Source organism: Macrobrachium rosenbergii, chromosome 16 (assembly GCF_040412425.1).
Source record: "Macrobrachium rosenbergii isolate ZJJX-2024 chromosome 16, ASM4041242v1, whole genome shotgun sequence".
Taxonomy (NCBI): domain Eukaryota; kingdom Metazoa; phylum Arthropoda; class Malacostraca; order Decapoda; family Palaemonidae; genus Macrobrachium; species Macrobrachium rosenbergii.
Window position 1 is genome coordinate 13,418,496 of NC_089756.1, and position 22,730 is coordinate 13,441,225.

The 22,730-nt window shown below is 38.7% G+C and overlaps 1 protein-coding gene across 4 annotated transcripts in view; it reads left to right on the forward strand.

The window, feature by feature from the left end:
* Positions 1-22,730, forward strand: part of wls (Wnt ligand secretion mediator) — a 174,434-nt gene that overhangs the window by 132,916 nt on the left and 18,788 nt on the right. The window contains exon 10 of one of the 4 annotated variants that reach the window (XM_067118401.1): positions 13,695-14,217. The exons of the other annotated variants lie outside the window; for them this stretch is intronic. Coding sequence (XP_066974502.1) covers positions 13,695-13,747 — 53 coding nt within the window. The 3' untranslated portion in view covers positions 13,748-14,217. Of the gene's footprint in view, positions 1-13,694; positions 14,218-22,730 lie in introns of those variants that run through there. 4 annotated transcript variants of the gene reach the window in all.

A 22,730-nucleotide genomic window follows, 5' to 3' on the forward strand; every position in this document is an offset into this window, starting at 1 on the left:
GCTCACACACTTTTACAACTTATTATTTCTCTGTATGTCTTTACCTGTACAATAGATAATTTGATCTAATTTTACCTGTACCGTCTACGAAATTTAAATGCGCTAGTGTGGTAAATACGTTCTAAAACATATAGACATAATAACTAAGAGTTGTATTAGTCAAAATAAAAAAAAACACTTTATTCATGAAAAAGCATTTCAGAACAAAGAGAAAGAGATGTAGAATGAAGTTATTAAAAGAGGTTAAGAAGACTTCTAAAAATAGATCGATGGGAAGGGGAGAGAGACAGAAATTCTCTTCCAAATCTCTATTTTTATGTGAACCATTTATTTCTTTTTTTAAGGGTAATGTATTTAGCTAACTTTTAAATGAAATTGCAGTAACTTTAATTTCATTTAAAATTTAACTTCATAATTTGGGAGTATGATTAGGGTCATATTTAGTGTTTAAACTTTACAAATAAGCATTTATTAGCATTTTTAAAGACCATGCCAAACTTACATGAAAATTCACTTTATGCGAGGGGTTCTGGAACCTAACCTCGCGTAAGTTCGGTGTATGATTGTACTGCTATTTTTACACCGATGTACGATAAATACGTAAAGCTCGTATTATGATGAAATTACTGTGTGAAAATAGCGAACGGAATCTTGATTTTTTTACACAAAACAAATGCCCCCAAATGCCAACATCATTTATTAATGAAAAAAATAGCAAAATGAATTTCACAACGAAACATATTTAAGTTATATTTCGACTTAAAAATACTTTGTACAGTGTAATGAAAAATAACCTTGCCCCATATAAATAAAGTATCTAGAGATTCATTTACGCTAACTAGAAGCAAGAAAAGCGCTCTGAACTGAGTTAAAATGGCGAAATAAACACCGTGTAAACGATTTCCAAACCAAAACATTGATCGCTATAATTGCAATTTATAATACAAAAGCAGTATAAGAATATATACAATATTATTGGATATAATGAATTAAGGCATAACATTTTAAAAGATCCGTGGAAAGATGCATATTCGTTATGTTGATGTTTGTATATGATATGTAAATATTGAGTACAGTATAATGTAGGCTACACTACTGTATATGTATACGATATACCATAGCGTAGGCTAAGCCAATTCTTGTTTGTTATTCAGTTTCTCTTTGTATTGAATTATCATAAGCCACTCTGCTTGAACCTCCAGGGTTAGCTGATATTAATAATTACTACTGTATACTGTGTATGTATAGAGTATACTTTATAGCATAGGCTAGGCTTTATTTGAGATATGTTTTTTCCAACAAACAATGGTTTTTTTTGGAACCTAACCCCATTGTAAGTAGGATAATACCCGTATATGCATTTTTAGTTTTTTTTTGTGTTTGAACTATCAAAATAGGCAGTTCTAAGTGTTCTTAGAAGGTTTCTAAATATTCGCAGGTTCTGGCTATACGTGGGGGGTTGTGGTACGCATCCCCGCAAATACGAGGGTTTTACTGTATAGAGTTATGCTGTGATCAGTCTTCAAGCATAGTGTAGACTTGGCCTCCAATAAAGACCTAACAGATCTGATTAAGTCTTTCAAGACTTATAAACAGGCGAAGGACAACTCTGTGTCATGGGACCTGGATGTTGTACATAAATGGTTAACGGGTCCTGCTTTCGAGCTTCTCCATAACATTTAATTCAAGAACTTCACTAAGAAGACTCTTTTTCTTGTAGCCTTGACAACCGCCAAAAGAGTAAGTAAGTTGCAGGCTATAGGCAAGCGCATCAGTTTCTCGAGGGGAGATGCTGTCTGCATCTTTGTACTTGGCTTCCTGGCTATGAACGAGTCCCCGTCTAATCCCTGGCCATGCTTGTTCTCTATTAAAAACCTCATGGACATTCTAGGACCAGAGGAGGAGGAAAGGGTCCTTTACCCAGTTAGGGTGCTGAGGTATTATTTAGACAGGACAAAGAGAATCAGAGGCCCTGCCAGCAACCTCTGGTGTTCCTTCAAGAACCCTTCAAAACCGTTGTCTAAGAATGCTCTGTCATTTTTCCTTAGAAGTCTGATCATCAAGGTGCACTCTTCAAATAGAAGATAATGTTCTACTTTCCTTTGAAGTGAAACCGCATGATATTCGAGCTGTTGCCACTTCGTATGCCTTTAACATAGAATGTCACTCTCGACTATCCTTCAGTCAACATACTGGAAATGCAATTCCGTTTTGCCTCACACTACCTTTAAGAAATTGAAACAGTGTACAAAATTGCAGTACCTTAAGTCCGTTATCCAACCCTCCCTATCCTTGAAATTTTGGGTGTCAAGTTTTTTTGGGGAGCCTGGGGTTACTTATACCCGGAGTGCCCACCAGTGTGTGGTAGTGGTGTGATGGTTTTGTTTCTTTATTGTTGTTAGTGTTGGTAACAATTTTTTATTGGTCTATTGTATTTTGGTACTGCTCCCAGGGGTGTTCAAAAGTCTCCTTCACTCTAAGGCCCCCCCTCTCAAAAGTAGGGACTTATCACGGCCATTCTGCTAAGTTGCTATAGGTCAAGATGAGCACAGACCAAGGCAGTAATCGTCTACTGCGGCTCTCTTACCAGTTAAGGTAACAACAAGCATTTTATGAATGCTAAATGCCAACAGATTTTAATGTTGCACATTCATCCTCTTCTCTGATTGTTTTTGGAACAAAATATGTCCATTTATCCCATCTCCTATCAATGTGAGATTCAGCTATGTAATTACTTGAAAAGTTACCGTACATATATGAAAATGGTATTTTCATAATAAAATTAAGTTTCATATATATTTACCAAGTAATTACAAGATCAGAGCCCTCCCTCCTCCCCTCTGATGGACATTAAGCACAAAAGTATTAACGATCACTGTTACGTTGTACCTATTGTTCCCTGTTAAAGGGCGGGGTAGTTATCTACACTATAAACAAACGAATCACTACCACAAGCTTCAAATTTTTAACTGCTGCACGAGTGGAAAATGTAGCTATGTAATTACTTGGTAAGTATATATGAAACTTAATTTTATTATGAAAATACCATTTTTTATAGAAATAACTTGCTGAATTCCACATTGAATGGGGGAGGGCACAACCTCTGAGGTGTATGGGAACTAGAGATGGAGTTAGCAGAGTTTCGGGTATCCATGATAAACACAACTCTTCTCCACAAGCACACAAAACCTTCACACTGAAACACAGAAAGAAAACGGAGGTAAACGAACCAGCATTAGGGAGGAGAGAAAGAACAAGACGTCCTCACTCAAAGGCAGTAAGAAGAATACTGATACGTCATGAGTCCCAGCTTGGGTCAGTGGTTGTTCCACCTAATTCATGACAGAGGACAGATGCCACCAGTTCCTTGCATATACAGTTCTGTTGAATTTTTTACCGGTTCCAGCTGACACTAGAAGATTTATCCTTTTTTAAGACTGCAGGTTTGTTAGTTTTGAAAAATACAAATTTTTTAAAAAGTTTGTGATATTGCTAGCTTTGAAACAATGCTTGTCATTTCCGTATGTGGTAAGAGAGCTACTGCAGGTGAATACTGCCTCTGGTTGGTGCTCATCTTAACCTGTATAGTCCAGGCAAATTAGCAGTTTTAGGGGAAAAAAATCATAAGTTTTTTATATTTGGCAGGAAGACTCTTCAAGAGTCATAGAACAAAGATCTAGAGTTCCCCTCCATCAGGTGTGTGCTTCCCCCTTTTTTGGGGGAAAACCCCCCTTTGGAGGGTACTTCTCATATTTACCCTTTTTTCTCAAAAACGGTGCATCGGACGGGTCTAAGGTATATGGAGCAAAAAAATAGAAAATTAAATTCTCCACAACTTCTTTTCTATATCTTTTAGCTCTAAATATTACGGTTTTTCGGAAATGAGGTCGAAAGTAGTCGACTCATTTTCGCCAATATTAAAAAAATCATTTTGTCCTTACGCTTTGCTTTATAACGATGAAATGATGGAGGATGAGTCTTGAATGATGAAAGAAGTTGTTCTACATGCTGTCTGTCGTTATCATCAATAGTAAGTTCTTGAAGCATGAGTTTCGCCAATGCACAGTATGTCAGCTTGTGAGCTCTAATAGCTCGAGCATATGCATGTCCTGACAGCATGTGTGGTACTGATGAAGAACCATAAACAGTGGACCATAGTTCTGAAATCCCACTACCATCCATGATGTATCCAATGGACCCAAGATACGACATGAGATGAAATCCTCCCAGCCTTACAATTATATTGCTAAGTTCACCATTTGGATTGGAGGAAACTATATCCTTGGCTTTGATGTAGAGTGGCTGGTCAAAAGTTACAAAGCATATCACTTGCTTTGTTTTTTTTTTGTTTCCTCAGCAGCATAGTTTAAAGCACTTAGCACCGTATTGTACTCAGTTTGTGGTAGGCTTATGAAAAGCAGTGCAAGAATTTTTTACTGCTCATAAGAATGAGCATAGGTTATACCCTCCATGAAACCTTGCCATGATGGGAAGGAAGGGGTTTGGAGAAATTTTCCTTACATCCACCAAACATCCTTTGGTGCTGGGGTTGAAACATAATGTACATCTTCCCTGTTACACACATTTTCCAGTTCTAAGGCATTCAAACCTTGTTTTTGTTTGCCCTCAAGCTTTCTTATTTTAATGTTTCCAGCTGCAGCAATCTCATTTGAGGATGGCATACTTCTCAATTTATTTATTTCCTGAGTTTTTGCAGTTCTTGATGGAGTTATGCTCTTTATTCCACCCATTGAATGAAATGTTCCTTTGCCTGACAAGGTTTGAATGTTGAAGTCTGCATTATCAAAAACATACTGACAAAATGAATCTCCTTCCACATCTGGTTTCCAAGAAATTGCAGCCGATGACTCAAACAGTGAGACATCACTATAGGCAGAGCAAAATCCAAAGTTTGATACTGTGTTAACAATGGTTCTAGAGCCAGTTTTCCGAAATAAATATCCTGCCAAACCAAGCAATAGGCAGGACAAAAATGATCGGGGACGTGTTGCAGAAATTATTGCATGTGCAATTGCTGTACACTTCTTTTGTAATTTTCCCCTATCATTTTTTTTTTCTTTTTGAACAACTAGTTCTAAGAAGGCATGTAATGTTTCAGGCACATCATCATCTGCATTTTTCATAAATTCAGTGACATCTGGATAATCTGTGGTATTGTAAGGATTTGTTCTGATATCCTCTCGGATTATAGTTGCTGCAGTTTTTACGATTCTTAATCTTTCATCTTTCTCACTTTTCTCTCTCTCTGTGTACCAGGTATTGGTCAGTTTTAGTCCAGAGCCACGGAAACAAACTAATGTTGATCTTTTCTTCATTTGAAAGAACATTACTCTATCTTCATATGTGTCCATTAACCTATTTTTCAATGTTTTTTCAGTTACAGATGAACTTTCTGGCATATTTTCTTCAAGATTTTTCATTAAGTCATGTAAAGTGAATTGGCATTCTTCTGATTCCTCAATGTACCTACATAGTTTTTCAAAAGCACAGTCAATATGCTCATCTTTTGGACGTCCTCTTTTTAAAGATGATGATGTGTTGGTAAAAAAAGTTTGAATAGCAAACTTCATGATAACGGGCTTCTTCAGCAACAAGACACAGGACACTGTTAGCTCGTTTGAATACTTTGCCACCTAGTTCATCTTTTCTCTCTTTAGCAAAGTCTGAAATTTTCTTTTTCAGATGCAGAACTCTAACTTCCCAAATTTTTCTGCGTCTGCTCACATTCTTTTTCTTTTCAATTGCAGTATCACATATATCACTACAGAAAAAGCACTTGGTTTTGAAATCAAATTTTTCTTCTGATCTCATGGTTTGCTTTGTTTCTTGCAACCTTTCTCTTTTCTTTTTTTCATCTCTGGCAATATTTTTCTCTTTTATGTACTCACGCCTACATATTTTATGCACTTGAATAGTTTTCACTTCCTTTAGCATTTCAAAATGTCCGTCATTTCTAATTTTACTGACACGTCTCAAATTATGTATACCATCTTCCACTTTCACTGTTTCACCTTCACTTAATGTCTTTTGGCAACAGAAACACATCTCATTTCTTGAAGCCATGGTAAATATTTTGTTGTGTTCACTTAACTCTAAATCATTACCATTATTTCTGAAAATAATCTCATTCTATTCTGAAAAGAAAGAAATCACAAACCTGTTTACCACAAGTGAAGAGAGAAATGTGCATGGTATAATGTTATTTTCAAGCTTTGTTCAGTAACAATTTACAAAAAAGCTTTTGATATAAAAGCAATATAGGCATGGACATCTCAGGATTTACAGTTTTATATTTGTTATTCCTTCCCCCTTCTTCTAATATTTAGACCAAAACAAGGATACCAAATGAAACCTGAATCTCTACTCTACAATGTCATCTATATGATATTTTGAGGATAAATTATGAATTTCAAAGTTATTAAGCAAAGTGTAAGGACCAATGCATTTTTTTAATATCGGCAAAAATGAGTCTACTACTTTTGACCTCATTTGTGCAAAACTGTAATAATTAGAGCTAAAAGACATAGAAATAAAGTTGTGGAGAATTTAATTTTCTATTTTTTTGCACCATATACCTTTGACCCGTCCGATGCAACGTTTTTGAGAAAAAGGGTAAATATGAGGAGAAGTACCCTCAAAGGGGTTTTCTCCCAAAAAAGGGAGAAGCACACACTTGATGGAGGGAACTCTTTAGATCTTTGTTCTATGACCCTTGAAGAGTCTTCCTGCCAAATATAAAAAACTTATGATTTTTTTCTCCAAAAGGGCCTTTTTTCGTCTAATTTGCCTGGACTACTAGTGGCGTGCTGGTCAAGCCATGGGCCACCTCTACTTAAATGGGAGCTTTGCAGAGAAAGATACGACCGATGGCTAGCAAAGCATACATAAATGCCCTTGCCCTGGATGCAGTACCAATATAAAACACAACCAGACAACACTGTCATTTACACTGAAAACACCACAACCCATCCAGTGAGACTGATGGGTACTCCAGGTACATTGTACCCCCTGGCTCCCAACAATTCGACACCCCACTTCAAGGTGAAGAGACAGCCCTAGCAGAACAAAGAACTCTTTCTTCTTCCTCAGAGCCAGGGCATCTGTTAAAGTCTTTATAGAGAGAATGGGGGCCAGGGCTTGGAAGGTCCGCGTTCTTGGCTAAAATTCCAAGGGTAAAGGAGCAAACTGGCTCTTCTTGTGAGAAAATCTACCCATTATCAATGGCTTAGATCTCGCTAATATGTTAGCAGTAGCCAAGGCCACGAAGAAGAGAGTCTTCAGAGTAAGATTTCTCTGAGAAGAGGTATGGAGGGATTCAAAAGAGGGACCTGTCACCCACTTCAACACTTCATCCAGGTTCCAGGAGACCGGGTCTTCCTTTCTTTGCTTAGACATATCAAAGGACTTGATGAGGTCGTTAAGATCTGGGATTAATGCAAGATTCAGGACCCCTGTGTTTAAACACTGAGCTAAACACAGCTCAACACCCCTCAATGGTGGAGGACAAGAGATTCCTAGATCTCCTTGGATAAAGAAGGAAATCTGCAATTTGGGTCACAAATGTCTCGGAAGAAGAGACGTTGTGTCTGAGACACCAGCTTCAGAAAATTGCCCACTTAGCCTGGAAGATGCAGCTAGGAAATCAACTCTGGCATCTTGCAATTGCCTCTGTAGCACTTCTTGAAAACCTTTACGCTTGGACAAGCTTCCGGACAGTCTGAAACCCATCAGGGCAAGAGTGGACAACCCTTTGGTATCTCTGGTATCTCTTAAAGTGAGGTGGTCTAAGCAAACATGGCTTTAAGGGGAAGGAGATATAGAAAGTCCATCCACAACCATAGCAGGTCCGGGAACCATTCTTTCATGGGCCAGAACAGGGCTACGAGAGTCACTGTAATGTTGCGATGGGCTCAAGACTTGTTCAGCACTTCCCTGCCCAGGTTGAAGGGCAGAAAGGCACAGTGGCCTAAGTGGGACCAATCTTGCAGCATGGCCCATGCTAGAGGGTCCAGGGCCTGAGAACCAAAGAGAGGAAGGCGATGGTTCCTTGAGGTGGCAAACAGGCTCAGTGTCAGCCTGTCCTGTAGTATCGCAGATTCCAGTAGACCAGGTGATCCAAGGTGGGAAGGACCTACTTTTTGATGGCTCAGTTCATCTGCCAGAATATTTAGTTTGCCCTGAATAAATTGAGTGACTAGACTTATCGATTTGATCTGTCCACAGTAGAAGGTCTCTTGCTGTTTGGCAGAGAGAAAATGAGTGAGTGCCGCCTCGCTTTCGTATGTATATTAGGGCTGTGGTATTGTCTGAATAGACTATCACAGTCTTGTGAACTAGGGTCTTAGAAGCACTGAAGCCCTAAGTGAATTGCTTTCAGCTCTCTGATGTTGATGTGAAGATTCTGTCCTTCCGGCGACCATGTCCTGGAAACTTTTTGGTTCAGAGGATGAAGGGCTTTCCTTCCGAAAGTCTGTGTTTGGACTGCCACCATTGCCGGTCCGACTTGATCTCTGGGCTGATAGGAAAAGCGCAGGTGTCAAGCTATGTTTCCCTGTCCCAATTAGCCTTGAGGAAGAATGCAAAAATCTCCTAAGAAGTTTGCCTACCTTGATGAACGTCTTGATGGATGACAAGAGTCCCCAGTAAGCTGATCCACTGATGGACTGAGCAAGATGAAGAGGCTAGAAGCTTGTAGACCGTCTGAAGGCGGCTGGCAATTCTCATGGTAGATGGCAAAGCCTGAAAAGTCTGAGAGTTGAGACTCCATCCCCAAATAGAGCAACTCTAATAGAGGAACTCTTGCAACAGGGCCAACTGGGACTTCTGAAGGTAGATGATAATTCCCAGTTTCTGAGAGAGAAGATGTTCAAGCTCTTCATGCACTTTTCCCTCAAAGGGGATTGAAGAGGCAAGTTGTCCAGTTATAGAGGAGCAAGGACTCGAGTGAACACTTGAGGTGTCATAGAGAGGCCGAAGCAAAGAGCCAGAAACTGGAAGATGTAGCTGACTTTGGTCATTAGAGAGCTGGCGCCGGGTGCATGGGTGGTGCTGGGCGCCCTGAGAGGAGACAGGCATTTAGATGCTGATGTGGGATGCCTGAGAAAGTGTCCTGCAAGATAAACCTTAGATACTTCCTGGAGTCCAGATAGATGGGGAAATTGGAAGCATGCATCCTGCATATCCAAGGTTATCAACCAATGCCTTGGTGAATGGATGAAAGGACTGACTGGTTCATCTCCATCTGAATTTCTTCTGCCAGACGAAGAGATTGAGGGCACTTATGTTAAGGACTGGTCTCCAAACCCTAGTGATTTGGGGACCACAAACAGACGGTAGTAGAAGCCTTCTGAGTTGATGTAGACTTTTGAAGGAAAGAGAAGACTTCCTCCAAAAGGGCCAAATGTTTTCCCGAGCCTCCTGAGTAGACCGTCAAAACGATGGGAGAAGGGACTAAAGCGGGGTTCTCCATGAATGGAATGAAGTAGCCCTCCCTCAGAACCATTACAATCCACTGTTCTGTCACTGTGATACTCCACTTCTCCTGAAACTCAAGACGACTGGCTTCCCTATGTGCACGGACAACTTCTTCATTTCTTGGGCAAGGCCTTGAGCTCCTCTTGATAGTTCTGGCCGAGAAGCGGACATTGGAATGGGTCCTAGACTGGACTTTGGCTTACTCCCATGAAAGGGATGTTGCTGGAGAGGAGAGGCTGTCTTGGGAACAAAAGCGGACGAATCCTTGAGGTGTTTGGAAGAATACGCCAGAAGATCCTAAGTCGACTTCTGTTGCCATGGTAGAGGACAGTATGAGTAAGGTTGATTGAAAAGTTGAGTGAGAAAGAGAAAGAGCAGGTGTATGAGTTGTTATGGGAGAGAAAGGGTGTGTTGAGTCAAGGGGATGAGGACTTTGGGACAGCTAGATTGCCGGAGTTCCGTATTCTGCTGACAGATGAAACACCTATTTATCAGAGACCCCGACATTTCCTGGCTCCGGTAATGCGAGAGATTGAAGAGCAGTGTGAAGAATTGGTAAAGATAGGAGTGATTGAACTCAGTAAGAGTGCTTGGAATAGTCCAGTTGTGCCGGTAAGAAAACCCGATGGGAGTCTGCGAATGTGTATTGATTATCGGAGAGTAAATGAGGTGACAGTGAAGGAAAGATTCCCTGTGTGTGTGGTGTCTGACTGTGTGTACAGTATGCATGGGATGAAAGTGTTTAGCAAGATGGATCTGGTAAGGGGGTATTATCAGATGCCAGTGGCGGAGGATTGTAGACCGATAACTGCCTTCTCGACTTGAAAAAACAGTATTAGTTCTGCAGTCTCAGTTTTGGATTGGCAAATGCCCCAGCTGCCTTCTAGAGAGCAATGAATGTCGTGCTGAGTGGTTTTCCCCGCGAGAATGTGTTGGTGTTTCTTGATGACATTTTGGTGATGAGTAAGACAGTAGAAGAGCACAAGAGGTTGGTGTGAGCAGTGTTGAAGAAGTTAGAAGTGGGGGTGAAAGTAAAAGTGAGTAAGTGTGAGTGGTTCATGGAAGAGGTAGAGTTTTCGGGTCATAAGGTGAGTGAGTCTGGAGTGTGAAAAGCGGAAAAGTTTGTAGAAAAAGTGAGAAATTTCCCTCGACCCAGGACTGTGCGAGAATTACGTGGGTTTTTGGGATTGATCGAGTTTGGAAGGAAGTTTGTGGAAGATTGTTTGGAAATTGCAAAGCCGTTGTGGACAGGCTGTAGGAAGAGTACGGTTGTGAGGTGGGATGAAAGGATGGTGGAAGCGTTCGAGAAACTGAAAGAGGAAATGGTGAAGGATGTGGAGTTGGCTTACCCTGACTATAGTGCAGATGCTAGTAAGCTAGAAGTGTATACGGATGCGAGTGGAGTGTCAATGGGTGGATGTTTGAAGCAGAAGCAAGTGGTGAATGGAGTTGAAAGGGATAGAGTGATAGCATATGTAAGTAAGGTGTTTAATTTGGCAGAGCGAAAGTATTCGACTGTTGAGAGTGAGTTGGCTGGCCTGCGGTTTTGTGTGAAAGCGTTACGACCGTTTTTGTATGGTGTGAGGTTTGTGGTACGTACGGACCATCAGCCTCTAGTGTATCTCCAGAGAATGAAAGGAGTGGATGCTAGGATTGCACGAACGGTGGAGGATTTGAGTGATTTTGATTTTGTAGTTGAGTACATCCCAGGTAAAAGAAATATTGTTGCAGACATGATGTCTAGACTACCTTGGGAAGGGAAAGGAGAGAAGATAAAAGACATAAGACCAGAGTATCTGCCAAGAGGATTGGTAGTAGCACGTGAGAGTAAGGGGGTTGGTGACTCGATGTTTGAAAGTTTGTGGTATGGATTGAATGATTTGGTAGATGAAGGTTTGAAGGTGCAGGTACCTGGAAGTGTGAATGAACTGAGGGCATAGGTGATCGAAGAAGTTTGCAAGAGACTTGGATGTTTGGGAGAGTCAAATGTGGAATGGTACCGAAAGAGTCTGAGGGCTATGATGTGTCCTGGAGTAGCCCCATTTCAGGAGGTTTTGGTAGCAGTGAGTAAGAAGTATAAGGTGATTGTGTCTGTACATATTGGTGGTGAGAAACCTATAGTGTATCGACATGAGGGAGTGAAAGAGAGTGAGTGTGAGTTGCATCTGCAGTGTTTGAGTGGGGTGCACCATAAACTGGGTTGTGGAGAAAAAGAGCTATGAAAGGAAGTGTGAGAGGGAGGAAAATGTTGAAGAGAGAACGCCGGAGTTGTTGGAAGTGGAAGAGGACAGTAAGGAAGTAAATGAAGGATGTTTGGTTAGTGGAAGAGACAGGTGTATGTGTGTACACAGGAGAGCAAATGCAATGATTGTGGGAGCAGATGTTAGTGGAGGACAGTATTGTGGTTTGGTTGACACTGGAGCGCAAATATCATGGGTGAACGCACGAGTGATTGGGGATGTTGAGAGAGTGGATTGGAATGTTAAAAGGAGAGTGGTGAATGTGTCAATAAGAGGTATAGCAGGAAGATCAGTTGGATGGGAGGGAGTGAGGTTGAAGGTAAGGTTGGGAGAGTTTGAGGTGGAAGCTTGTTTTGTAGTACTGGGAGATAAGCAGGTGCCATGTTGTTTCCTGTTTGGGATAGATTTCTTGAGGAAGAATGGGTTGGTAGTGGATGTTGGGACAGGAGTTCTGTTAAAAGACGAGGTTGTAATAGGGAAGATTCAAAGTGAGGCGGTGAATATGGCCACCTTTGTGGGAATGATTGATAGGGGTCTGAGTGAGGAGAAGGATGTAGTGGAGTTGGACAAGAGTGAGAATGAATTGTTGACAGCGGAGGACATTGAGGAGATGCAGCGGAAGTGTTTTGTGGTGAGTGAATTGAGGAGATGTATTAGAGAGGGAGTACCTGGAAGAAGATGGCCTTAGTTGTTGAGTAAATGGATGCGGTTTGCTGAGAGATTTGTGCTGTGTGAAGGAGTGGTGTATTTATCGAGAGAGAAGATGGGGAGAGTTGATGTATGTTCCAGTGTTCTCGATGAGTGGAGCAGTGGGAATGTGCATTTTAGTCCATGAGAAATATGGACATATGGGGAAGTTTAAGCTGATCGAGTGTATGAAAGAGCGGATGTTTTCCCTGTATTTGAGGAAGATTTGTACGGGTGTGGCAGTCACATGTGAAGAATGTCAGAAAGGAAAGTATCAGAGAGTGTATGCTAGCCCACCTGTTTTGAAGTTGAGTATGAAAGAACTGTTTGAGTTAGTGGTGAATGATTGCGTGGCTTTGCCGGTAACTGCGAAATGAAATGTAGGAGTGGTTCTTATGGTAGATCATAAGAGTAAGTTTGTAAGTTGTGCAGCTGTGAAGAATAAAACTAGGGAGAATGTTGCAAGAGTGGTCAGTATGGTCTTGTTGCTGCGTGTGTGAGGAAGCCGGTGTTGTTTTGGGGGTAGTGAAAATGAGGGTGTAATTGATTTTGAAGGATTTGAGTGGGATGTGGAATGTGGATGAGGATATGCAAGAGTTGGGTGAATTGGAAACAATGCCAAGTTGTGAAGAGGACGGTACATATGGTGTGTGTGAGTTTCCTTTGAGTGAAAGTGTTGAGAGAGTGAGTGTAGGAGTGAGTGTGAGTGAGAGAGAGTTAGCAGTGCTGGAGAGTGTAGGTGGAAGAGTTTTGCATAGCTTGAGGCAGACTGTGGAAGAAATAAATGAGAGTATGAAAGAGATGATAGCAACCATGTCAGGTGTGAGTGAGGTTGGAGCCAATGTAAGTCTCCAGAGTTTGAATGAGCTTGATGTAAGAACTGTAAGTAGTCCGAAACCAAAGCTAGGTGAGTCTAGTGTGGTTGGAGTGGAAGTGAGTGAAGAAGAGGTGGTGCATGAGAGGCCATGGACCCGAAGTCAAGGTCCAGTTCCAGAATATAAATGGGTGGTAAGAAGGGATTTTGAAGAAAAGCAAATAAGATTTCCTGTATTTTAGTAAGGGGAGTGTGGTAGGTCAAGTTTAGGTTTGTATGATGAAAGACTTTTTTATGAATGAATTGTTCCGTTTTGGTTGTTGTGGTGTTTTTATTTTTGTTTGATTTATTTTGTTTCCTTATTAAGTTTGTGTGTGTATATGTTGATTGTATGGATGTGTTGTTGGTGTATGATTGTTTAATTAATCATTATTGTTACTTTATTTTTTTACTTGCAGTCTTACTGTGGGAAGAGCTTTGGTACAAAACATTAAAGAAAACATTTGCTTGAGCGAGTGAAAAAAAATAGGAGGAGCTCCTCTTCACCTGAACTGTTGGAGCCTACAGATAAAAATTGGTGGGCTCTTGCCTCCATTGGAAGCCTCAAGTACTGTATAGTATAGTTTGTAAAGAAAAAGAAGGAATCCCCCCAAAGAGGGAGACGGAAAGAGAGTAAGACTGAGAAGTTTGAGGTGAATGAAGAAAGTGAAAAGGTTACTGAAGAAGTTGATGTTGACAGTGAAAAACTATGGAAGAAAAAAATAACACTATATTTCCTGATTTGTTGTCAGCAAGGCTTAAAAGGTTCTTTTGGGGGTCATGTTAGTATTAAGTTAGACTAAGTTAGGTATAGGAGTAAGTAGGAAATAGGTTAGATTAAGTATTGCTAAACTGTGGCAAGTGAAATAAAATTAGGATAAGGTTCTGTTTGAAGGTCTTCAGGCCACTGTAATATTAAGGAAATAAATTAGGCTAAGGAAAGTCAGAGTTTAATTTAATAACCTCCAAAACTGTTCCCATCATACTGCCCCAGTTGTGTACTATAAAAAAGCCCCTACAGTCTGACTTCTGGGCCTGAGTAACTCCTTTAGTGGAACAGGAGCACCAAAAGACTTTTCTTCAAAACCCCCAAAGAGAGAAAAGAGCTGCAGGTTCAAGAGAGCCATCCCTGATGGTCTTGCCTGCATGAGAAAGGACTCCTAGCCAGTCCAGGGCAAAGTCTCCAACTAAATTATTGCAATCTTCAATCTTCTTGGCTAGTGCTCTCACCATCCAGTCCAAGAAACTGAAAGCTTCAAACAACTCAAAGAGGTCTTTGGCAAGGAGGTCAAGTTCTGCTGACGAAAAACAATTTTTGCTGAGGAAAATGCCAAACGTCAAGAATGAGCTTTCCCAGTGGTGTAGGAAAGAAACCTCTACGGATTTAGCATGAGGGAGGAAATACGAAAGAGGCCTTACCTTGCTCCCTCTTAGCAGAAGACAAAACTTGAGTCTCCTTGAGTACCTTCCTGGAAGATGAGGAAAGCACCATTGTGGGGAGTCAGGTCTGTCAGCTTGATGGCTCCTCATCAGGAAGGTCAAGGTAGGTGAGACCGGGGCTAGCTGGAGTCAAAAAAGGGTACGAAAGCTTGCCCGGAAATATTGAAGGATAGCTGCTTAGGGTATGAGACCCATTGGCGGAAACGGGTGCTTGGTGCTCCGAGCAGGAGATTGATACTGAAGAGTTGGTGCCAGGCGTTTGGAAGCGGGTGCTTGGCAACCGGCACCAAGTGCTCGGGAGTTGAGAAACTGGCGGTGGACACTCAGGAGCTGGCGTCTGGCACTCCTGAGGAGATGGGCGCTTGAACGAAGACAAAGGGCACCTGAGAGGGATCTTTGGAGCCAAATACTGGTGTCCAACAGAAGTATGCTCAGGAGATAAATACTCCAGACTGTCCCATGTGCTGCAGAAGGTTGAGTATTGCGCCCGGCTCCTTAAACTGCTAACTGGGCATTGGAGAAGAGTGGCCAGCTTCGCTTGCGTGCCTCTTCAATGGTTGAAACGAATCTAGGAAGCGCTTGCGATGTTTTCAAGGCCGAGCTGGAGTCTTAAGAGTTGGACGACACCTGATGCATATCCTTAGACGCATTTCCAACGGCTGTCTGTCGAAGCGTGGGAGCAGTCTACAGGCTTGATTGAGGGGCGACTACCCATGGGCAAACCCCACCAGCCTCCCTTGGACCTCCAATATGGCTTCTTCCAGGTTTAGGGGAGTATGACAGGGACCTTCCTTTAGGAGAATCAGCAGGACAAGCAGCCACCTCCTCCACTTGCATAACATTTTCCCCTGTCAAGATGCCTTTCCAGTGGCTGTCTGCTGATACCTTGGGATGTGCAACAGGTTCGACTGAGGAGGCAACTACCTGCGGGCCAACCCCCTCGGCCTCCATTGGACTTTTGGTGTCTTCTCCCAGGTGAAGGGAAGTATGACAGTGACCTTTGTTTAGGAGAACTGATGGGACGAGTAGCCACCTCCTCCTCTTGCACAACAATATCACGTCATTTTGCGGGAAGTAGTGCCTTCTGAATACATTTTCCCATAAACGCCTTCAGTGACACACCTAACTTCGCCACTGTATTCACTAGTAGGATAATTTTCTTGTGAAACCTAGACTCTAGACTGGCATTGGCATCAGGTTCAGAAACGAGGGAGCCAGGTGCTTGAGTAGGTGGATTAAAAGTAAAGTAGGAGGGCTAGTAGCAGGAGAAAAAATAGGAAGAAGGAATAGCACAGCTATCTTTTAACCTGGGCTAGGGTAGAAAAACAGGCTAAGGGAAGCTTGTTTTTAGGCTCTACAGGCTGCTTTCCTTTTTCTATCCCTCTCTAACTTGTCTAGTTGAGATTAAGTACCCTCCACTCTTGCTGATCATTATATTTAGCACAAGTTTTCTCCCCAATATATTTCTGCCAACTAAATTTACTGCAAATTGAATGAGAATCATATGAAGATTTGATTAATCTGGTTTTGCAACGTTCGCTACAATAGCGAAACTAGGTGAACTTGAATCAGACATAATAATAACCAAAGAACTAGAAAAAATTATCCTGAAAGCTATTAAAGCTTTATGGCTGCCCCAATAAGTGATAATACTTTACCAAAATCCAGCCATACAACTGAAAATCCGTAAACAAAAGCCGCAGCAAACCCCCAATGTTACTTGAGAGCCAGCAGAAACAGCATGAGGTTTTCTGCTAAGTCGTTTCCAGTACTCCTGTTAGTGGGCTAGGCTTGTCACCTACACTAAACTATCAAAGTACTACCACAATTTTTTAAATAAAGGCTGCCATGCGAGTCAGAAAGTATAGCTATGTAATTACTTGGTAATTTACTTACTGTATATGAAAGTTGCATTTTTGACGATCACGTTACACTTAAGATGTGCATTCATGAGCAGGGGATTAGAATATGAGATGCACCTGGAGTTCAGAAAAGTTGCAATGGATTATAGTTGTGTCTGACATCTTGAAACATAGAACTTTTTGTTATTACATCATGTCATTTTATTTGATGGATTGAACCATAAGGTATATGCAAGTTTAGGCATTCTCAGGATAATTTTGCCATGACACCACAATAGTATCTGTGCGCAACAGGTAGATAAATTACATATTGATTGAAGTTGCATTGTGCTTGCTTCAGTGGTCATGTCATATTGAAGATCATTAGCTCCATTAGAAAGATCATCAATTTAGTACTGTATTCATCAAGTTTATGACCAAATGATTAAAGAAGACATCAATCTCTGCTTGTCCAGAACTAGGACTGTCAAGCAAGTGAACTAAAACTGCATTCTGTTTATGACAGAACCATCAGGTGTGAGTCAAGTTTTATTGTTGAGCAAGTTTACTTACTATATCATGACCACATATTCATGGGAAGACCCAAACTTGGATGCACCATGCAATTCAAAAAAAGAAAAAAATCATGATGCAACAAGACGAGGTTCTACATTTGAAGATCGAGCTGGTTTGTATATGTGATGAGAAGGAATAAAGAAAAGTTAGTCAGAAAAGTTGTAGATTTAGAAGTAGCATGACAAAGACCTATGGGAAGATTGAGAAATCATGAAGGGGATAGATGAAGACCTAACCCTGCTGGGAGCTCAGGTGGGAAGAGCATGGGACAGGGTAGAGTGAACTCATTTTACATCTAACCCCAGAAATGGAAAAGCTGATGTACAAACATTGTCTTATGACAATGGTTTCCTGAGCTCAGTAGTTTCTCGTTTAGCACACTTTGTTGTTTGAAGTTGGAATGGAGTGAAAGTCATTGTTTTGTGAGCAGTGATATAGATATGATGGAGAATCACCACCTGATTGCACTATATTGGATTGTAATAATATAGAATTTAGGCAAAAGGCCAAGTACGATTGTACTCTATTGAATTGTCTTGCTATTTGAAATGAGGCTGTTCTAAGTTTCAAGCAAGTATTTGGGTTTCATTTAAATTAAACAAATCGTTGTAAATGCAAAAATCTATAGTAAGCAGGTAATTTCTGTTTTGCCTTTCAATTCCTCACCTCAAAATTTCCATATTTTTAGTGTATGTATATTACTGTACTGTTATAAATGGCAGAATTTGATAACTCCATTTGAAATCTTGGCTTTATGGCAGGAAAATGATGAATTTCAGTGCAAAGTATTGCAGAATATTTTGAAGTGAGTTTGCTCAGTGAAACTTCTTTAATTAAACTCAAGATAGTTACAGTATTTTATTGAAATACGTAAAATATCTGTTACAGAATCTTGCTTCCTGTAACTCATGCATTACAATAAGGGAAATAGATTTTTCTCATGTAAAGTGATGATGAGAGAGGTTTCAAACACCTCATGTAAAGTGATGATGAGAGAGGTTTCAAACACATTGTTTTAGTGCACAGCAACATCTCTCTCCAGCTTTTTCTGGTGGCTCATTACAGCATTGTATATATACATTATACAGTATTCACAAAGTATAGCATTAGTATATACAGTATAATACAGAGTTCCTATAGTGATTATCTATTCTATATACATTTTAAAGTATATTCCATATACTTTAAAAGGGTTAAAGGTTTTTTGCTTAAGTTAGTCACTTACTTTAATGTGAAAAGATATTCATTAATTGGAAAAAAATAATATACAGTTCTGGACAGTTCCACTGGGCCCATTTTCCTGAGCAAGGAGGATTTGCGGCAGGATTTGTGTTGGTAGCCCTGACAAGAAAGGTAATGCCTGGGATCCAGTCATGGATCAAACTGCAGAACAACTATTTGACCACACAAGGGAGGCAAGGGAATTCTTTTGTGATAAGCTGACATAGTGAGAAATCATGTCTCCTCTATGCAAGAAAGGCTGCATGATGTCATTGAAAAAGGTGGTGGGTGGACTAGCCATTAAGTCATTGATAACCTTATTGTAAGAAGATAGTGGCCGAGTGGTGGTGGATGTATAGAGGTGTAATTAAGGTTCAGTTATCTTCCTCAATCCTTTAAATTAGTTTCACCAGTGTTTTGTCATAAAGGCATCATTTAACCCTTAAACGCCGACTGGACGTATCGTACGTCTACTAAAATTGTCTTTTGGGTGCCGAGTGGATGTATCGTATGTCGACTACAAAAAATTTCAACCTTCGGTCAACTTTGACTCGACTGAAATGGTCGAAAAGCGCAATTGTAAGCTAAAACTCTTATATTACTCTTACATTCTAGTAATATTCAATCATTTACCTTCATTTTGCAACAAATTGGAAGTCTCTAGCACAATATTTTGATTTATGGTGAATTTTTGAAAAAAATGTTTTCCTTACGTCCGCGCAGTAACTCGGCCAAAAATTTCAGAAATTCTTTCGTCATTTTGTCGTAATTTTTGCACCGTTTTATATTAGCCGTTACATAAAGTTTTATATATGAAAATGTGTGCAATTTCATGTAAAATACAACAAAAAACAACCCATGGTTGTAGCTTTTATCAGTTTTGAAATATTTTCATATAAATCACGATAAATGCCAAAATTTCAACCTTTGGTCAACTTTAACTCGACCGAAATGGTCGAAAAACGCAATTGTAAGCTAAAACTCTTATATTCTAGTAATATTCAATCATTTACCTTCATTTTGCAACAAATTGTAAGTGTCTAGCACAATATTTCGATTTATGGTGAATTTTTGAAAAAAACTTTTTCCTTACGTCCGCGCCAGAAATTCTTTCGTCACGTTGTCGTAATGTTTGCACCGTTTTATATTAGACGTTACATAAAGTTTTATATATGAAAATGTGTGCAATTTCATGTAGAATACAACAGAAAATAACTCATGGTTGTAGCTTTTATCAGTTTTGAAATATTTTCATATAAATCACAATAAGTGCCAAAATTTCAACTTTACATCAACTTTAACTCGACCGAAATGATCGAAAAACGCAATTGTAAGCTAAAACTCTTATATTCTAGTAATATTCAATCATTTACCTTCATTTTGCAACAAATGAGAAGTCTCTAGCACAATATTTCGATTTATGGTGAATTTTTGAAAAAAAAACTTTTTCTTTACATCCGTGCGGTAACTCGGCCGAACATCTCAGAAATTCTTTCGTCATGTTGTCGTAATGTTTGCACCGTTTTATATTAGTCGTTACATAAAGTTTTATATATGAAAATGTGTGCAATTTCATGTAGAATACAACAAAAAATATCTCATGGTTGTAGCTTTTATCAGTTTTGAAATATTTGCATATGAATCACGATAAATAGAAAAAATTCTACCTTCGGTCAACTTTAACTCGACCGAAATGGTCGAAAACTGCAATTGTAAGCTAAACCACTTACAGTCTAGTAATATTCAATTAATTACCTTCATTTTTCAACAAACGGGAAGTCTCTAGCACAATATTTCGATTTATGGTGAATTTTTGAAAAAAAAAAAAAACTTTTTTTTTTTTTTTTACGTCCAGCAACGTTAAATTCATGCATCATTTTGTGATAATATTTTCTCTGTGTTGCTTTGATCGTTTTACAATTGGTTATATACCAGAATCATCGCAATTTAGTGTACAATACAAAGAAAAAAAAATAACTTTAGCTTTAACCATTTTGCTCACAGCGCGATTTGTATACAATTATATATGAAATTTTTTTTTCGCGCTGTCATATATTTCAATATTTATATATGATAATGATATTTTTTTTCATTTCTGATGGTTGCTTACTAAACTTCAGGCAGTGACAAAAAAAAAGGAGCCAAAAATGAACTCTTAATCTTTAAAACTAAGCATGCTGTGATTTTTTGAAAAAAACTTTTTCCCGCTTCAGCGCTAACTCCCGAACGCCGCCGCCATACGACAGACACTTTTGTAAATAGAGGCTCATGCTTTGGGTTAATTATCTTTTAGAACTTATATATATATATATATATATATATATATATATATATATATATATATAGATATATATATATATATAGATTATATATATATATATATATATATATATATATATATATATATATATATATATATATATATATATATATATATATATATATATATATGTATATAATTCTATCTACAATCATATCACCTTAAAATACCCTTAACATAATTTTTTCCCTAGAATAAAGTATTGCATTAATCTGTGAGCTTTCAGGCCACAAAATAGCAACCCTCGGCTCCCTAGTTGAACCACCTTGAGAAAAAATATTGTCATTCGATGTTCTCTTAAAATGTTAGCATTTGTTGCCAATTCATAGATTTAATTCCAAAAATATATGAATGACAGCAATGATAATAATAGCAAATTTAACATACACTGTATATGTATATATATATATATATTATATATATTATACATACATACATACATACATATATATATATATATATATATATATATATATATATATATATATATATATATATATATATATATATATATATATATATATATATGTAAATTTGTATATATATACAGTATGTATATAATTGTGTGTATATATATATATATATATATATATATATATATATATATATATATATATACATACATATATATATATATATATATATGTAGTATGTATATATGTATATGTATTTATATCAAAGAACAGAAGTAGGCAACGGCCAGTGGTATACATTAGCGCGAAGGTAGACCTTGGAAACGTATTCATCTCAACATAATTCTTTATTTCCAACGTTTCGTAATAAAAAGCTTTATTACATCATCAGGGAATCTGTTAAATAATGAATAAAATTACTTTAAAAATTGCTCTTAAAATCAATAAAATCCATAAAATACTTCACAGTTAAAATACAAGATAAAAAAAAACAAAAAAAACAAAAAAGACATAAAAGCAAAATCAAAGACCGCTAACCAACCTTATACCAAGAAGGCAGAAGACAGAATGCATAAAAAAAGGTTAACTCAGGTACAGCTGAATGGAGGATGTCTGGGTATTTAACTGGGGAACTAGTTGTTTAATAAATAAAGATTCCAGGATAGGCAGTTCGCATGCATTAGTTGTTTGGCCTATGATACAGAAATCGTTTGTATAAATATATGTTTTACAAATTTTCGAATGGTTTCTCATGCTTGAATGCTCGGGATTGGAGAGCCTACAGCCAGTCCGAAAACTTAATCCCCGATGAGAGCTGATTCTGACCCTCAGTAACCTCCTCGTGGATCCGACATATGTCCCAGAGTTACACTTAGGGCAAGTATACTTATATACCATGTTAGAGGTCAAAAGAGGGTTTAATCGATTTTTGTATCTGAAAAAGGAACCAATCGTTGGTGGATTTTTAGGAATTAATTTTAGATTAATGGCACCATAATGTTTATGAACAATTTGTGCGAACCTTTGTCAAAAAGAATCATCATGTAAAAATGGAAATTTGGCATAAAAAGCTAATTTTGGTACTGTACAAGGTTTGGCAATATTCATGATTTGTTTGTTAAGGAACATGCGGAGCTTTTGAAAAAACAAGTTCTGTGGGAAGCAATTATTCATAGAATATTCAGAAAGGAAACCAATATCTTGATGGAAGGATTGCCAGCTCGATGTAATAAAAAAAGGCCTGTGGAGGAGAGTAAAAATAGAGTTCAGTTTAAAGTCATAAAAACAAGAACTATAGTAATTGGATCCTAAACTAGTAAAAGTCTTCTTTTTCTTCTTTCTAAAAACAGAAGTATTAAAAAATCCATTATCCCTAGTAACAAGAACGTCTAGGAAAGGCAACTGATTATTCACTTCTTTTTCTACAGCAAACTTAATGTTATTATGTTTAGTATTAACACATGCTAAAAACGAGTCAATATCACAATCATTCTTAAATAATGCGAAGGTGTCATCAATATACCTACCATAAAAGAGTGGGTGGAACCTAAGTGGAAGAAACTATCGATATTATCTTACATAAACTTTTTCCTGAACCAGATTCTGTTTTTAACAATTTTAATCGTACGTCTTTTAAAACTTTTA